The sequence below is a fragment of the Leucopleurus acutus genome, assembly GCF_964270905.1.
Source record: "Leucopleurus acutus genome assembly, chromosome: 6".
NCBI classification, from domain to species: Eukaryota; Metazoa; Chordata; class Mammalia; order Artiodactyla; family Delphinidae; genus Leucopleurus; species Leucopleurus acutus.
The window spans coordinates 49,273,684-49,291,501 of record NC_139149.1 but is presented as its reverse complement, the minus strand read 5'-3'; the positions used below and the strand labels follow the sequence as shown (position 1 = coordinate 49,291,501).

The window sequence follows — 17,818 nt, the reverse complement described above, 5'->3', positions numbered from 1 at the left end:
CTGTGATTGTCCCGTCTCTCCCTATTTTGATTAAAAAGTAATCACTTAGCCAGTGAACGTGTGGCAGAGTAATTCTGAAGTGAAACCAGCACGATAATAGCTCAGGTCAAATATGCAAATCCATCTATAGTATGTGTTACTAGCCCTTCTAACAACAGTGGGGTATCAGTAATCAGTGCGCTTCAGTTTTTGCAACTTCCATGTTATCTTCTGTTGAACACCACAGGTTATAAACAATTAGGCTGGTTTTATAAAGTCGGAAATGGCTAGAGCTGTTATTGCCTATTCAGAGGATGTTTCTAGGTATTAAGTCAAATTCATTTTATGCACTAGACCTTTTCAGAGTAAGAAGAAACAAAGATTATATATGTGTGTGTGTTGCACTAGATATTTTTGTGTTAAGTCCTTTCTTGTCTGTATTAGCTTAAAAAGCCTGCTCTCCCTCACTCTCTTTTAACGTACACATTTTGCTCCGTGCTCAGTTCAAACAGCGCCTACTGTGTAAAACTGGGACAGTCATTTGATACCACAAAACCTGGCATATATTTTGGGGGTTAGATTCTTATGAGGTTGGGGTGTATCCTTCCACTGTTCAAAGAAAAGACGTGATACATTAAGCCCTTTTTGAAAGTTAATTTATGTCTCCATAATATATGTTTGCCTGGCAGTGACTTCCCACTTGTTTCACGTGGTGGGATGAGGTGATAAATTTTTGCCTCAGGTCATCAACTCATCCAACATAACTGTCAGACATGCAGATAAGAGATTCCAGTGAAATTCCAGTGAAAAAGTGTTTGCAAATAATACATTTGACTTTTGACTTCATATGTTATGCTAAAAATATATATGGAATACTGAAATAGATTTTTTCTAGTGCCTTATTGATATATATTAGGAAAAATTGCTTTCTAAAAACTCATTTATTTTAATAGTTTATCTTACTGCAGTGTAGGAGAAATTTAACAGTTGATAACACTTAATTAAAGTGGGCTTTACAGGATAAACATTCCCTCCTATGCATGATGTGTTTCTAAGTGTCCTTTGAGTCAAATTTGAAAATGGACTTGGATATTTTAACTGTACATATCCTTAAAGCACTGTGCAGTGAAGCCAAATTCACAGCGAGTTGTCTCAGCACCTGCAAAGGACGATCAGAGACTCCTGCAGGACAGAACTACATGCCCTGGAAAAGCTCTGGGAGGAAATGAGAAACCCTCTTTGATCACATTTCAGTTTATAAACTGATTGAAGAATTAAAACATCCTGTGTTGTTCCATGAATGCTAATGAGAACTCACTTGGGTTTCAAAAAAAAAAAAAAGACAACTGACTTCCTAATTCTGACCTTTCTTCTTCTGTCTCCAGTGGTATACAGACGAAGACCATGGGATCGCCAGCAGCACGGCACACCAACACATCTACACCCACATGAGCCACTTCCTAAAGCAATGCTTCTCGCTACCTTAGCGCCTTGGAATAGCATGCCATCTAAAGCTTCTGAAAAGCCACTTTCGCTCTCATTATCTCAAAACTGCACCATCAAGATGACGATGTTAAAAAAGTACCCTCAAATCAAGAAATGTAAGGTTACCTTTGTTCCCAAATTTCATATCTATAACCCGAAGTAGGGACTTCTGTCTTTGCAACCTTACGGAAGTTTGAATTATTCAGTCTGGTTTTGTTTATTATTTAAAATCACTTCCATCTCAGTTAGTGAAACAACAAATAAGAATTGTTTTTATGGGAGCTTTGCAGAGGTTCCCTGGGCAGCCTTTTTTTCTAACTGGACTAGACTTGTTCTCTTCTTGGAAGGAATGGCAGGATATGGGCCGTGATATCACTGAGGCAGGGGTAAGAAAAGAGGGGGTAGGGAGAGAAGCTGGCAGGGCGAGGCTGTGAACCCCAGTCCAAGCCTGCTGACCCAACCAGGCTGCTATCAGCTCCTCGAAGAGCTGTTCACAGCCAGACTGGCACAGTTTTCTGAGAAAGACTATTCAAACAATCTCAGGAAATCATATATGCAAAAGCACTGACTTTTGAATAAAACCACAGCAGTTGAATAGACTCCAAAGAAATGAGAGAGAAACTGCCAACAATGCAGGGCCCCCAGGTGCCAGTTATGGCTATAGGTGCTACAAAAACACAGCAAGGGTGATGGGAAAGCATTGTAAATGTGCTTTAAAAATACTGATGTTTCCTAGTGAGAGAGGCAGCTTGGAACGGAGATGTGAACACATCAGCTTGCCCTGTTAAGAGATGAAAATATTTGTATTGCAAATCCTAACTTGAAGGAGTCTTTGCATCAGTTTTTCTTATTTCATTTCTTTGAGCATCTAATTAAAAGAATATTTTAACTTCCTTGGACTTGTTTTTAAAAATTGAAAATTAGCTACAAATGTGTGTGATATGATTCCCATTCTACATACGGTGGAATTTCTCCTGGTCAGTAATAAATGTGCCTTCATTTTTTCAGAGGTAATGAGTTCTGTGTCTTGAATCAGACCTAAACTGCATTGGCATATGGACACGCTTACTCAGAAAGGCTCTTGTTTATTTTGCTTGTTATCCCAAACTGCCTCGTAAACATGGAGAGGGTTCAGTTTTTGTAAGAAATAGATACATAGAAATGTGTTAAATTAAGCAATTCATAGCGATTTTATCTAATACATATACAATTACTGTTATCATACATATATATAAGCTTTTGAAAAATCAACTCAAAATAGTTTGGGTTATTTATATAATACATACTATATCATTTTATTCCGGGGAACTACGATGAGGCTCATAATATCAGATAATCTCGACAGTATCATCTTGGTAGCCCAGATGGCTCAGTAGAAGTTAAAAAAAAAAAAAGTCAACAACTTAAGTGTTTAATTATTTTTGGTTGACATAACTATATTAATGAAACCATGCATTTAAGATGCTGAGATAACTGAGGACACATAATATTTTTGTTCAATTATTTGCAAAATGGCCTTATTTTTAAAAATTGATTTTATGAACTCAAACATAGTTTCAAACATAGCTGGAAAAAGTTGTCCCAGACACAATGCGTTACAGCATAAAAATCTAAAAATGGAAGAATTGGAAACAAATCTATCAATTCAACATGAGACTGGTGAGTCATGCACAGGAATGAACAGAAGATTGTGAAATTGTTTCAACTGTATTTTCAGCGCATGGCATTGAGTAATTGAGTCTCAAAATATCATTCATTCATTGGAACCATAAGTCTTAATTAAGTCTCAAATATCATTCATTCATTGGAACCATAAGCCAACCTTCAAACCCTATAGGGCTCTTGTCATAATTCTAATAATAGAGTGCAAACATTGTGAGTAGCTGGACCAATCTTTGCGGAGTTCTATATCCAGAAAGAGTAATCATAGGTCATATGTTCACATCCTGGATTGAATTAGTAATCATAAAGCAAATTAAGTAAAAATTCTCCTTTTATCTTAATTGAAACCAGACACTGTGCAATATCAGGTATTGTTCAGATATTAATAAGACAATTTTACAACAGTAGATGTACAATATCAGATACTATACAGACATTAAGAGGATTATATAATATCTGATACTGTACAACTATTGTACAATGTCAAAACTGTATGAATTTATTGTTTCTAGTTTCAAAATGTTGTCTCTGGAGCCCAGAGGTAATTAAAAAATCCCAGCACGTATTTTTCACATAATGAGGGTTGCAAATGGTGATGATGTGAATGAAGTTAAAGTAAATTTCATTTGACCCTCATAGGACAAGTTTTACTCTCCAGTAAGAGTTTTAAATTAGTTTATTGAGGAAGGAAGTTAAATTGACAAATTCGAGATAGACTTAGTCTGAGGGTAGGTTTGAAACACACAGGAACTAGTCATACCAGTAAGATGTGCAGACTTGCCTGCCTTTGACTGTCTCAGCCTCACCAGGCACCTGGATGCTAAGATCCTTTCGTAAACAACCTGTTAGAGTGCACCGGTGCCCAGGAACACAGGCGCCAAAGGAAAGGAGAAATTGTCACATCCCTTCTATGGATACAGTGTTTCTTTTTAAAGTTTTGATCAAGATTTTTAGAAAATCACTTTATAAATTATTTTTGAACTTTTTAAAATTGGAAATCTTGCCAGAAATGATTACATATCTCCATGCTTTCTTAAATAACTGGCATAGACCATAATTCAATGCATCGTGATGACTCAAGGCCACCACCATGAAGATCAATGATCACGTCAGGCTGTATGTCATTCTGAGTGTTTTCTATTCACAGGTGGTCACTGAGGCTAGTAGTTTCACCACTTGGCATTTGTTGCTTTTGCTCTAAGTTGATGTGAGAATTCCAATTTATAAAACTATTAGATTTGTACAATATTTAAGATTCAATAAGCTCTAAATGAAAAACACCACCAAAACAGAAGAAGGTTTTTTTCAGAGTAAAGTAAGAGAATTTTGTTCTTCCAACTTTGTGACAGCAGTGTCCGAGAACAGTATTACATACATCCGGAAAGATCTGGAGTGTGTATTCAGGATGTCTGAGGGACACGGATGGTTGAGAATGAGAGATGAATATGGGTAATAAAGCATAATGTCACTACCGTTAAGAAAAGCTCAGAGCATGGGATTAATAAGACCAATGTCATGCTCAGTAGAAATGTATCATCTCTCTGAATGTCACCTTTCTGTGACAATGTTAACATTTAAACTCAAGGCTTTGAATTAATAAAAAGAAAGATAATTTTCTTACTGCCAAATTGAGAAGAGTATCTTTTCTGGAATTGAACTCCAGCAAACTCAGTCAAAATTCTTATTCTAAATAATCTTTCATCTGAGCAGTCACCCCAAGTTTGTCAGTGTATTTAAAACACATGTATGGTGAAAAGTGTGACCCATCAAACAACGAAAACTCTAATTGTTCCAATTAGTTTCTCCTATCCAAAGTCATGATATTTGTGACTTGTGAACAAAAATGCTATTTCATTGAGTAGGTTTGGTTTCTAGTGTTAATCACAGAAGGATGAGTGACAAAGAAAATGTAACATACTGAGAAGAAATATTACTCAACCCAATTCTGGTTGCATGAGCCAGAATGACTGCCTGGTCAAGGAGGAAGGCGGCCACATCTTGCCTCCTGCTGGACAGTCAGTGCACTCCAGCCGAGGCTAGGAGGACATGGGTTAGAATCTCAGCATTGACACTCACAGTGAGGAACATTTTAAAGAACATTGCTTAGCCTCTTTGAACCCCAGTTACTTAATTTGAAAGAGATACCAAAATACCTACCTCCCATACCTGTTGCATTGCCGTGGAGATTTATACACCATGCCTGGTTTGATGATTCCATGGGTTACACCAGTTCTCCCCTTAGGCGTCTTGTGTCCACATGTTTTGGGCATATGAAGGTGCTCAGTAAGCTTTTGCTTTTGTTCCGATGTTGCCATGTCAGTGAGAATCCTTTCTGGATCCTTGATGATTCTTAATAAACTGAGAGGCCACATCTTCGATATATTTTACTTACGATTCTGTCTACAGCCTTTGCTGGCTGAATAAACAGCAAAGCACAGAAAGAACTAGGCTCCGGAGAGTTACAAAGAAGGGATAAAACACTATCCTTACCTTTAAGGAGCTTATAAACAAATGGAAGAAATCTATGACTCTACACACGCTTGAAGGTAAAAGTACCTAGCTCTAAAGCTAAGTCTATTGGATGGATGAGATAAGTGGGATGAAAAGGTGAGCAGGGGGAGGGTGGTTTCTGGACTCATGTGAGCCAGCCATTGGCTGAATTTTGTATTACACTTAGATTTCTTTAATCATCTCAGGATTACTGCTGATACCATGTTTTTCTGAACATTTTTGAAAAATACAATTGGAAGTCTTGCTAGAAATGATTACATATCTCCATGCTTTCTTAAATAACCGGCATAGACCATAATTCAATGCATCGTGATGACTCAAGGCCACCACCATGAAGATCAATGATCACATCAGGCTGTATGTCATTCTGAGTGTTTTCTATTCACAGGTGGTCACTGAGGCTAGTAGTTTCACCACTTGGCATTTGTTGCTTTTGCTCTAAGTTGATGTGAGAATTCCATCACATCAACTTAGGAAATCTACTTAGTAGGAAATCCTACTAAGGAACTTAGAAGCTTTTACTAGTCATGGGTACAATGTCATCTGTATCTAAGTCACTGCTCTCCGGGAAACTGAAGAGGTACGTCCTAATATAGCTCTCATCATAGTTTGTTCATAAAGTTCAAATTGTTTGAATACTCTTGAAACGTCTACATCACCAAGTTTGCTTAACATCGGGGTGTGTCTAAATTTAAATATTACGTTCAATCAAAATGTTCTACATTGATAAGGAAAAAAAGACAAAACACTTTGCATCACAATTTAAAATTTGCAAGGAAATTAGTTAGGATAAATATTTATTTCCACATAACATTTCTCAGTTGTGAAAAACACAATATCCTAGTCACATTTACACATTACTTAAACTTTGCAATAAATTACATTCAAGATATTCAGTAATTTTGACCAGGAATCTGAAATTAGGAGGAAATATATAACACTACATTTTTCTCATATTTTATATGATTTCAAAATATTAAGATTAACATAGGGATAGCATTAAAATTCACACAAGAACAAAATGCCTATAAAAATACTCAGAAATACAGAATTTCATTGGATATGAGTGCTTATTCAAATAGGTGATCATGTGAAGGTTTTAATTCACTATGATCATATTAAACAGAACAATTATTAATATATTAAAACACTAGGAGGCTGCTTTTGGGACTGACCGGCATGTACAGCTAGTCTAAGTCATAAAACAATGGGAATGGTTACATGTAGTATCTGTATTATAAAATACACAAAGGCAATGCATTTGGCATGTAAAGTTTCTGTATTTTTCCTTGGCATTTATAAACACAGACTTCATTAACTACAAACTCTTCTTATATTTTTTAGGCTTATGTTCCATAAACGAAATGGCTCCTTGAAAGATTGTGAGGGGGAATTTTACAGAAGGCATCAAAATGTTGAACCCAGTGGAGGCTTTGTTGTTTACTTCCTTCATAAGCTTAATAACAAGAGGATTTGTTTTGGGTTTTTTTTTCACTTTTCATGTACACTTATACTCAGAATATTAATTCATAGTTTGGAAAAGCCACAGGGCTCTGAATTATTGTAAAACTGGACACTGACGATTATAAGGCTGACGATCATTGGTAATTCTTAGGAAACAAGAGCACTATGAGATTTCATCTTTATTAATTCACATTCACTTGAAGTGAAATAAAATACTGTATTTTTAGTAATGCTCAAAAATTCTTAACTTTCCTTCCTCTTGTATAAACTTAGTAAAGATGGATTATTTCATATAGACTGAAATATCTACAGAAGCTTCTCAAACAGAATCTGAAATTTTCATTTAAAAGATTATTTTTCTACAGCATGCATTTAATTAAAATGTGGAAAAGAGCTCTGCAGAAGAAAAAATGACAATTGGAGACCTATCAGTCTAACATTAGAACATGATTCAGAAGCAGCATTAAGCAGTTCATGACCTTTAGCAGTGGAATAACTGTACAGGAGTGGAATTTCATGTACAATAACTCACCATGTGGCATTCCACAAGTATGTACATGATAGGTTTATTTGGAAAACACTTGTTGTCAATGGGAGGTAAATTTAACAGCATATTTCTGGTAAAGGTTTATATTGAAAATCTCACAAAACCTACGAAGTTTTTCTAAAGCATTTCATACAAGCCTAGTATTTGATCATGTAATCACAACCTGAATATTAAGCAAATACTACTTGACTCTTTGCATTAGTATCTGATTCGTTTAAACAAGTTGTGAATAGGTTTCCATATATATTTTTCAAAATGACTTTAAGTTTTAGTTACATACAAATTCTTAAGTATTAAATGTATCATATTAAATCAAGGAAATGCATAAATACAATTATTAAAAATGCTTTCAAACTAACTTTTCGATTTGGGTCTTTTGAAATAAGTCACTAATGCTAAGCTATAAAAAATAAAAAGAAGTAAGACTACCTTTCCAAATTCTTCTAAATGAAATTATCAGGTATCTTCAGGTCTCTAAGTAGGAAAATACAAACTAGGTAATATGACTTATCTCTTTAAGAAAGCTATTGCTCTCGTAAAACTGACAATGAGAATCTAGTGTTTACAAATGTCTAAAATACAGCAAGGAACAGAGATTCTTGCATTAGCTATTGTATATGCTCACAAGGGTGTCTCACCGTTCAGAAGTTTAAACACAGAAATGAAACGAGTATTGCACTACTTACAGTATGAAGGTGGATTTGGGATGAAAGACAGAATTTATAATACATGATCAAAGCAGTTTTCTGAATAATTGTGGCACTCCTCTCATATATATGTAAAAAATAAATTGAAGATCAAGTCATAGACAAGTCTCCCTGTCAACACCTTTCCCTGAGTCAGCTTTCTTCTCATTTCGGCTTTCAAGGCTACAGGGGAAAAAGGAGAAATGCATTATTTCAATCCAGCATGGCTACTGGGAGGTCTGCTGGTTCAGACACAAAACCCATCAACCCCAAAGCACCACAAGGGCCCTTAGGCATTGCTCTTTCATGCTGCAAAGCATAGATAGATAGCAGCAATTAAAATCCTCTGCACTCAGTGAGACAGAAACCAAGAACTGCAGAAAAAGGGAAATTCAAGAAACAGAAACTAAAAAACAAAAACCAGACATTTTAAAAACTGTACCCAAAGCATGCAAGATTAATATCATGGTCCTCATTTGTGCAAATGAATCACTGATGATTGTTGAAAATGCCATTCATGCCCCTGTCTTAAGATAGCACTGACACTATGAATGACATAAACAAGATGGATGTCGCAGTAGGTATTTCCGGGCCCGGCTGCAAGTGGCGCATCCTTTGCGCACAGACTGGATTCTGATCTTTGGTGAGAAGTGCGTTGTCGTCCAGAGGACAGACACGCCTCTGCTGGTCGGGAGGACCCGGTCACCCCGCACACTGCCCTCCAAACACCTGTGCCGTCTCTTCACAGACAAACCCTCCTCCTGTCCATCAGAGGAAGCATGTTTCACCCCACTCCTTCCAGAATAAACTCATTCCCAAGTGGCTTCTGTTTTAACTGTTCTCCAATTAACTTTATCAATGGGCAAACTGGTAATGTGACTCTATCATTTGTTTAAAAATATTTTTCCGATGTTCACTTTTCCTACTCTCAAGTTGACAATTTTCACGCGAAATTCAAATAATGCGCTGACACGCGTGAAGCTCACACCAAGAGTACATGCATGCTCCCGAGGGGCAGCTCTGCTCCCTCCCGGCCGCGTCTGGCGTGGGCCAAGACGAACGCCCCTCCCGGGCCCCTGCTGCTGCCGACTCGAGGGCAACCCACACCCGGCCGCTGGGTCCCTGAGCTGCAAGAACCCACACATTTTTACTGTTAACTTTGGCTCTTAATATAACTATGAAATAGTTGATGGTGGGGAAACCCTTGGTTTTATATAACTCTTCTCCAAATAGGAAAGGGACAGTTAAAGCCCCCTTTTTCCTACAGGACCTCCTGTGCAGCTTTCGTAGTGGTCAATAACTTAGACACATTCTAAGAGTGTGTTTTTTAAATTGTTTTTCCTCCGATTCAAGCTAGAAACAGCCCTTCTCAGTTGTCACCACCACCCGGCGCCATCAGGTAAGAAGCGCCGGAGCGTCTGCCATCTCTGGCGCGCCGCCAGCACTGAGAGCTGGTGTGAGCGGGTGTCGACGGCACCCGGGTTTGTGCCTGCCACACTTCTCAGCACACAGTACTTACAGGTCAGAGCAAAGCGACTTTTCCTCTTTTCTGTTCTCCTTCCATGAGAAGAGATGACAGTGTGCACATGACGTGTTGAGAGGCTTAACTGTATTTTTAACTCCTCTATCTGCATGACTCACTTTCTTCTACTTTAAGTTCCTTTCAGATGACAAGTGTCTGCTACGCTACTTTCCAAATTTTTTCCCTGGGTGCTACCTGGCTCCCAGTGTCTTCTGCCAAACAAAGCCAATGAGAAAAGGCAGCGGCGGCAGGTGGAGGAAGCCCTGGGCTTGGAGTCGGAAGATGACATTCAGCTTCAGGAAGCTAAGAAGGAGCTGTGTGACCCTGGACTAGTTGTTTAATTTCTCTGGGGCTTGGTTTCCTCATCTGTACATTAGTTTTGGACTAAATAGCCTCTAAATTTTCTTGTAGCTTGAATGTCAGATTTCTGAGGCTGGAAGTCTCAATTCCAATGAGCTCTAACTTTTGAAAGATAGAAAAGCACATTCTATCTGTAGGAGACTGTGGGGACGGAGACATACTGGTCTCTACACATGCACAGTTCCTGTGTGCACAGTGCTCCATAACCTTTCCATGAGTGAGCAAATTCCCAGTGACACTATTAGCCACCAGGCAGTGAAAAAAAAAGCGATTCAGAAAGTCAGTATCATTCACAGACATGCTTCCTCCTGATGGCCTACTTTGGTCATACTGGTTGTTTAGTTCCAAAACAATAACCAATTAAATGATTGGGCTTTTTTCCCCCCCTCTTTAAAACCAGTGGTTCTGGTATCAGATCAGATTGCAGCAGTGAAGCAGAAATTTTATAACCAGCTCAAGATGTCTATGAAAAAATATTACTGACTTGAATCTTCTCAGTGCATGGCTATTACTCTCTTGATTCCCTGTTACATTCATTTTCAGGATGCCAATCAATTCTAAACTTCCATTGTAACCAATATATTATATCAATATATATTTCTTAAATGTATATCATATCTATTACATGCTACTACAATAAACAAATATTGCATATCTATTATACACCAGGTACTTTGTAAGGACCAAGGGACACAAGATGGATGAGACAAAACATAAGGAAGTAATATTTCAATAGAGGGCAAAATGTGACCCACTACCTTCATGCTGCCAGGCACTCTATGAAACTGTTATTTGTCAATGACACCATAGTAGTTGATATACACAACATTTACCAAGCAGTCATGAGAGGGCTGAGGCCTAGGAAATTAGAGCAAAGAAGCATCCAGCATGGAAGGGGGCGGGGGTGTGAGGACAGGAGAGCAGGGGCAGTGTCCCTAGACCCTAGCCTCTGCCACCAAGGCAAAGCCAAGTGCTGCCAGGTACCTGCCCAAGAAATGCTGGTCTTGGGTGTCAGCGTATCACAGCAGTTGCTCACCTATTCTGATGCGATATGGTTTTTAATGTGACCTATTTCTGTCAATTCATTTAAATAAACTGTGGAGGAGCTTGTCCCATGCATGTATAGTGCTGTTGAACTAGGATCAAATTAGACATCCTGCAGATGTGGTAAAGCCTGCAGTCAGTTCTTAGATCCTTCTTTCAGTTAAGCTGGGTAAATTTTTTATTTTTTATTTTTTTCTTTGCGGTACGCGGGTCTCTCACTGCTGTGGCCTCTCCCGTTGTGGAGCACAGGCTCCGGACACACAGGCTCAGAGGCCATGGCTCACGGGCCCAGACACTCCGTGGCATGTGGGATCTTCCCGGACCTGGGCACGAACCCGTGTCCCCTGCATCGGCAGGCGGACCCCCAACCACTGCGCCACCAGGGAAGCCCTAAGCTGGGTAAATTTTTTTGGACAACATAAAGCGAATGAAATAATGGAGAAAATATAACTGCTATTCCAAATTCCACTCAGAAAAGGTATCTAGGCTTCTCTGATAGGCATTAGGGCCTATAGTGGGGGATAGGATGAAAACACCTAGGGGTGGGGTGTCAGACACTGCTGGGAAACCAGCTGAGGTCTCGAGAGAGAGACCCTGAGAACCTGGTCTTTAGGGCGTTTTTTGCCAATGGACACGCTAGCAGGTATAGCATTTTTACGGTTCCTGGTCATCACACTTCAATGCCTTCAACAGATACCAAGAGAAAGCAGTGGCTTGGGGAGAGTATTGCTGTTGTTAGTATTGGTGGTTTTAGGATTTCTGGAAGCCACATTCTTTCTGCCAGTTTCCTCTGTTATGAAGAAGAAAGACTAACCGAGAGATATTTTTCACGTGGAAAGCTACAGATTTTATCACACTTAAAAGTAAAGAAAACTGGGTAAACTTTCATTCCACAATAGTTTTGAATCTCATGTTAGTGGGAACATAGGTTCAAAGAATAAGAAAAAAGTGGTTACATGAAAATATAAAGGGTGATCTATTTAAAATTGCATCTGCTTTTAGGCACACTACATTGTTCACTAGAATTAGTCTACTCTGAGAAGTAATCTGACACATACTTTAAACAATTGAGTTTTTCTGGTGAAAAGCATCACTTGACTTATTTACTTTAAGGAGTACCTAAAATGTCATGACATAAAACTGTTGCTTGAACCAAAGAAAAATAGAGAAAGAGTTTTCACTATGGATCTGTAGAGTACAGGAAGAAAAGCAATCTCTAAGTCTGATTGTCTCAAATTCTACACATATTCCCATGGCTGGCATTTTATTTTGAGCTCGTAAACCTAGAGTTCACATTTTTAAAAATCAGAGACATGCCATATTTTTAATGAAAAAGGGTCCACAAGCATATATTTCAATAGGTTTGAGAAACTGCCCTTCTCATGACTGATTTTCTTCCAAGACGTCTAGCAAATCAGAGCTACTGTGAGGATGACTCTATCAGACTGTGGCAGGGATCTTTGGGAAAAGAAGATAAAGCACGTTTTAGAATAAAATATTACTTCTGCTTGAGCCAAGCAAAGAAATACATGAAGATTTTAAAGCCTTGTTAAAAGACAGAAAATATCAACCAAAAGTCTTTGAGAGAGCCTGTTGAGTAACTTACATTAACCTCCTTTTGGAGCAAGTGGTGGAGGTATTCGAAGGAGAGAAAGAGAGGGAGAGGGGGAGAAGAGGGAGAAGGAGAGAAAGAGAGAGAGAACATGAAGTAATCCCCCAGCTTTATGGGGTGAAGACTCCTAGACTCTCTGCACATCCACTGCTGGTGTTGTTTATGCTGTTTAAGATAGATATGACACTGAAGCAGCATGCCATTTTGGGGTGACAAAATCCATCAATAAGAGATATCCTCGTCTAATATCGCCTCTTTTTCTAACCCATGTTTCCAGATAGGTCTCATGAAGATAAAGCTTGCAGTTTTGGAAGCATGCTGGTGCGTAAATGGAAGTTCCCAGCTTTGCAATTTCTTAATTCAAGGGATAAATTTTCTTTATCAAATACAGAAATTTGATATTATTATTAAATACAGTTCTAAGAGGTTTGTTGATTTATATATGATGCATCTGTATAAGTCATGTGGGGAAAAATGTTTACTCAAGTTTCAAACCCTCTTAAAGAGCTGAGTGGTTATAGGAACACTGTAAACACTCAATGCGACACTGGATCTAAACCCAAGACTCTCCACGCCTTTTGCCTCCCCAAAACTCACACAAAGAACATAGGCTGACCAGGTTTCTAGAAGACACCATTTAACAAAAGGAAATGCAACCAAGGAATAGGTTTGAGGGAAAGGGTCTTACCTTTGGGGAATCAGCTTCTAGAGTGATTAGGAAGGGGAGCTTATGACAAAAATGTAATATAAAAATTAAGTAGAAAAAGTTAATTTAAGGTCATGAAAATAAAGGAAATTAATAATTAAACACCGTCCCAAATCCCTCAATCACTCTTTAATAAGAAGAAATATCGGCATAATACAGAGATTTTCTTCAGATCAACATCTAAGAAGACTGGATGGTTTGAACTCTTATTTATAAATTCTGGAAAATGCAGTTGGAAATCCTGCGATGACTCTTGATATTTAAGGACACACTCTTCCCACCTCATGCATTTAAAACTATCATCCACAACTGCAGGAGTTGTTTGTAATGTTTGCATACAGAGAAGAAAAAGTGGATAAAACTTTCTGGAACTGAAAGTTTTGGGGTAAAAAGGTTAGGGAAGTTTTTTCAGGGGGTTGGAATAAGGGACTGGAAATAATCTAAATACAAAATTACCATTGCATGTGCCATATGGGTTTTACAAAGGACAACAGGAGAATGAAAAACGTGGTCAGACATCTAAGGGGGTCCTGAGAAGTGGGTGATGAGGGAATACACTAAAATCCTACTGCAAAAGAGTATGCTAAAATGAATGTCCAAAAATGTCCTGCATTGGGACTCATTTATAGCACCATTTCTCCCCACTGTCATAGTTTTGGAGTGAGCTTTTAATTTGAAAGGGAGATGTTGAAAACATACCAACAAATGTGAAAATTGCGATTTCTATCCACTTTTTAAAAGAATTTTCTGAAAGATTTTAGATCTAAGTTCAATGGAAACCAATGCTATTCTTTTAACAGATTCATGTCATTAAATGACTGGGATCATTATAAATTCACATTATTTTAGAATTCAAACCTTTTAGAAGGAAAGCTTGACTCCTTATCTTTTGAGTTATCGGCAGTAATCAGAAGGTTCCTCCACAAGGCAGTCTTGGACATTTCATCAGAAATATTGATCACAGATGGATCATCTCTAGATAGGAGTTTACCCAAAATGAAACAATAAACATTAAATAAGAAACTGCAGTTATCTAGCGATAGAAACTAAATATAGGACAGTCTTATGCCTCTGTACAGTATTTTTGATAATTACAAATTAAGTATTAAATAGTTCTCTCCCAAAAAACTATAAAGAATAAAAATCCAAATGAAAGATTCTAGTTATATAGAAACTGGTTTGGGGTACAGTTTTCCTAATCCATTTCAAATGACAGAGTTTAGGTTCTGCATGTTCATTGCTGGGCCTCTTGCCTCTACATTCATAGCCCAGCAGAGCTCTTCACCCCTCTGCTCAGACTCGACAGTGGCTCCCACCCACTCAAAGTAAAAGCCCAGTGGATGGGCTGTAAGGCCCTGTCCCTACCCTTACCGTCTAACTTCACCTTCTGCTATTACACCCCTGGCTCCTTCCTCTCCAGCCACAATGCAATGGCCTCCTGACTGTCCTGGGACACTACAGGCTTTCTGCTCCCTCAGGGCCTTGTACTTGCCCTTCCCTCTGCCTATAACGTTCCTTTACGTGGTATAACCCTTTCCTTCCTTAGTTCAAATGTCACCTGCTCAGATAGGCCTTTGCTGACTGCTCCATTTAAAATTTCTGTTTCCATCGTCTCATAGCAACCTCATCCCTCTTTTTTGCTTTAAGATTTTGTTGCACTTTTCACCATTTGAAATACTGTATTACATGACTTGTTCATTTGTTTATTTCCTGTCTCCCCCCACCTCTACTCTACTTGAATGTAAGCTTCATGAGAACAAGGATTCTTGCCCATTGGTCCACTGCTGTTCCCCCATGACCTAGACAGAGCCTGGCACTTGGTATCCACTCAATAAATATTCATTGAATAAATGAAGGCAGCCTGTGTACTTGACAGAGGTTTTTCCAAATGACTGGGGGAGCCTGTAATATCAGGGCCTGTACTATGCTGCGTGCAGTTTTTACATTTTAAAACTGCACCAATTATAGGTGCCATTTAGAACTCTCTAAAACATTCCCAGGGCTAGAAAGGCAACCAAATATCAACAGAGATAAAACACAGGCCGAGTCAAAGAAAGTTTCATTGGGTGAGAAATCAGCGCTCTTCTTACCACACGTAAAAAAAGATTCTCTGCTGTGGAAAAAGTCATGTTCTACAGAAATTCTAAGCTGACCTCACATGCCGCTCATTGTGGACATTCACAAGAGGGCAACAAATTCAATTTTTAAGAGGAACACTGAGAGTCTGAAGCAAAACAGGTCTCACAGGCTCCTTCCTTGCCCAATCTGGACATGTGTTCTTTAATACCTCTAATTCATCCAGCCCTTGGTAACTCAAAGCATGAAATCAACTAGTTTCCAAAAGAGCGTCATGTAGAATATAAGTTTTTCATGATATTATGTGAAAAAGACTCTTGCGAGCAAAAGAGTTTAGAAAATGCTGGATACAACAAAGTTAAACTTTTTTTTTTTAATGCCAGTACTAGAGTCTTTAATGTGCCAATGTGCATTATGAATCTCTAAATTAAAATGTGGTATGGAACATTTTTCAGACTAATTAAACCACAAAATCCTTTTAAGAGGGGTACCACAAGAGACTAGGTAGATTTCTATAGAATACAGTTGGGATATGCTGATTCAACTAAACAATCAACAGGATTTTAAAATTTAAATATTGTAAAAAAAAAAACAACAAGAAAGAGAGAGAGAAAGAAAGGAAAAATGCCTTCTAGACTTGTGCTCACTCTTAAGTGGTAGATGATAATTATATTTTTGTAATCTAGGGAATATGGTCTTACAGTCAGACCCTGAAGGTCCACTCCTATTTTTTAACGCTATGAAAAATCTCCTCAGACAAACGTCTTCTATGCTCTTTTACTGGTATGGCCCTATATTATCCTTAAGCACTTTGAGATCATATACATAATTTTTTGCCCAATACTTTCAAAAGTTTTATTATAACTTAGAGGAGTCTGCTTGTTTTCTCTTTTTGCTCTGTCTTTGTGCATAAAGAAGATTAGCACAATCTTCTTTATGGAGAGTGACATAAATATTTCCTAAAACGGCTGGTATCCCTGAATCCTTCAATTCAGGAAATGGCTTATCTCTTTGGAAGTGTCTTTTTGAAGGGGTCAACGCTGTTTTTCCCCGAGTTCATTTACATGTGATGAATTCAATAAATACCTAGCTCATTTATCCCAGAATTAAATCTTGACCTGTCTTCAGGTACTACTTTCACAGAATATGAAAGAGCTTTCGTATTCATTATAAAATAGGAGAAGACTTCAGACAACAGCTCCCTGCCTCGCTTCATTTTAAGCAACTTGGCTATAGTCAGCATCTAGTGGCAGAACTTAGTACTGGGACAGGGTAATCTAACACCTAGTTTCAGTTCTTTCTACTCTAACATAACATCAACAAGCCTCTATAGTAATCCACACATACGAAATTCTTCAGTAGAGTGTATAACAACACATTCCAGTGCTCATATTGGTGTGTTCTTACATTTATATCTTACCTATAGTGCCCCTCCAATGGGAGTTGTACTGTGCCCTCATCTTCCATAGCCAGCATACTTTGTTCTTCCTGGCAAGATAAATGTAAAATATACAAAGTGAACCTGATGAGTCTCCACTTTACACTAAAGAAGAAACAGAGATTAATGGTTCACTATCTCATTAACCTCAGAACCTTCCACTTTGTTTGCATTTATTAATGCTAGCACAGGTCTTTTCAATAAAGCATCAGCTACCGAGAACATAAGTAATTAATGAGTCTTACACCACAAAGTAATTTAAATGCTAACAATAACCTCCCTCATGTCACTCAATGTAAAACATGGTTATTTTCCAAGAAGATTTTTTTTTAAATAATCTAAATTTTACAAGGACAAACATATGGGTAACGTAATCGTTTTCACTGTTGAAATTACATTCCCAGAATGCTCTGTTAGAAAGGAATGAGAGATGTATTTAGGGCAGTGGTTTTCAAACTTTAGTTTATATCAGAATCACCTGGAGGGGTTATTAAAAATACAGATTACTGGGCCACACCTCCAGAGTCTGATTCTGTCGGTTTGGAGCGGGGCCCAGGTAACACATCTAACAAGTTTCCAGGTGATGCTGATTTTGCTGGTCCGAAGACGGTACTTTGAGACTTGGAAATAGACAGTAGAAGGTATCTTTCTCTATGGACCAAAACACAGGAGTGCTTTCCACTTAGACTCATCATAAGCTTTTGTTTTAGGCCTCAGATTTCTTCT

At 38.2% G+C, this 17,818-nt stretch overlaps 2 protein-coding genes across 14 annotated transcripts in view; one reads left to right on the top strand and one right to left on the bottom strand.

The window, feature by feature from the left end:
• DPP4 (dipeptidyl peptidase 4) overlaps positions 1-2,458 on the top strand; it is a 77,052-nt gene extending 74,594 nt beyond the window's left edge. For all 5 annotated transcript variants that reach the window (XM_082841788.1, XM_082841787.1, XM_082841786.1 and 2 more), the window contains one exon: positions 1,365-2,458. In XM_082841788.1, the coding sequence (XP_082697914.1) occupies positions 1,365-1,466 (102 nt within the window). In that variant the 3' untranslated portion in view covers positions 1,467-2,458. The remainder of the gene's footprint in view (positions 1-1,364) is intronic.
• A 5,992-nt stretch (positions 2,459-8,450) lies between these two features.
• SLC4A10 (solute carrier family 4 member 10) overlaps positions 8,451-17,818 on the bottom strand; it is a gene marked incomplete at both ends in the record, with an annotated part of 310,841 nt that continues 301,473 nt past the window's right edge. For 8 of the 9 annotated variants that reach the window (XM_082841780.1, XM_082841783.1, XM_082841781.1 and 5 more), the window contains 3 exons: positions 8,451-8,517; positions 14,437-14,553; positions 17,075-17,142. In XM_082841780.1, coding sequence (XP_082697906.1) covers positions 8,451-8,517; positions 14,437-14,553; positions 17,075-17,142 — 252 coding nt within the window. Of the gene's footprint in view, positions 8,518-14,097; positions 14,244-14,428; positions 14,554-17,074; positions 17,143-17,818 lie in introns of those variants that run through there. The other variant, XM_082841776.1, reaches the window with a different exon arrangement.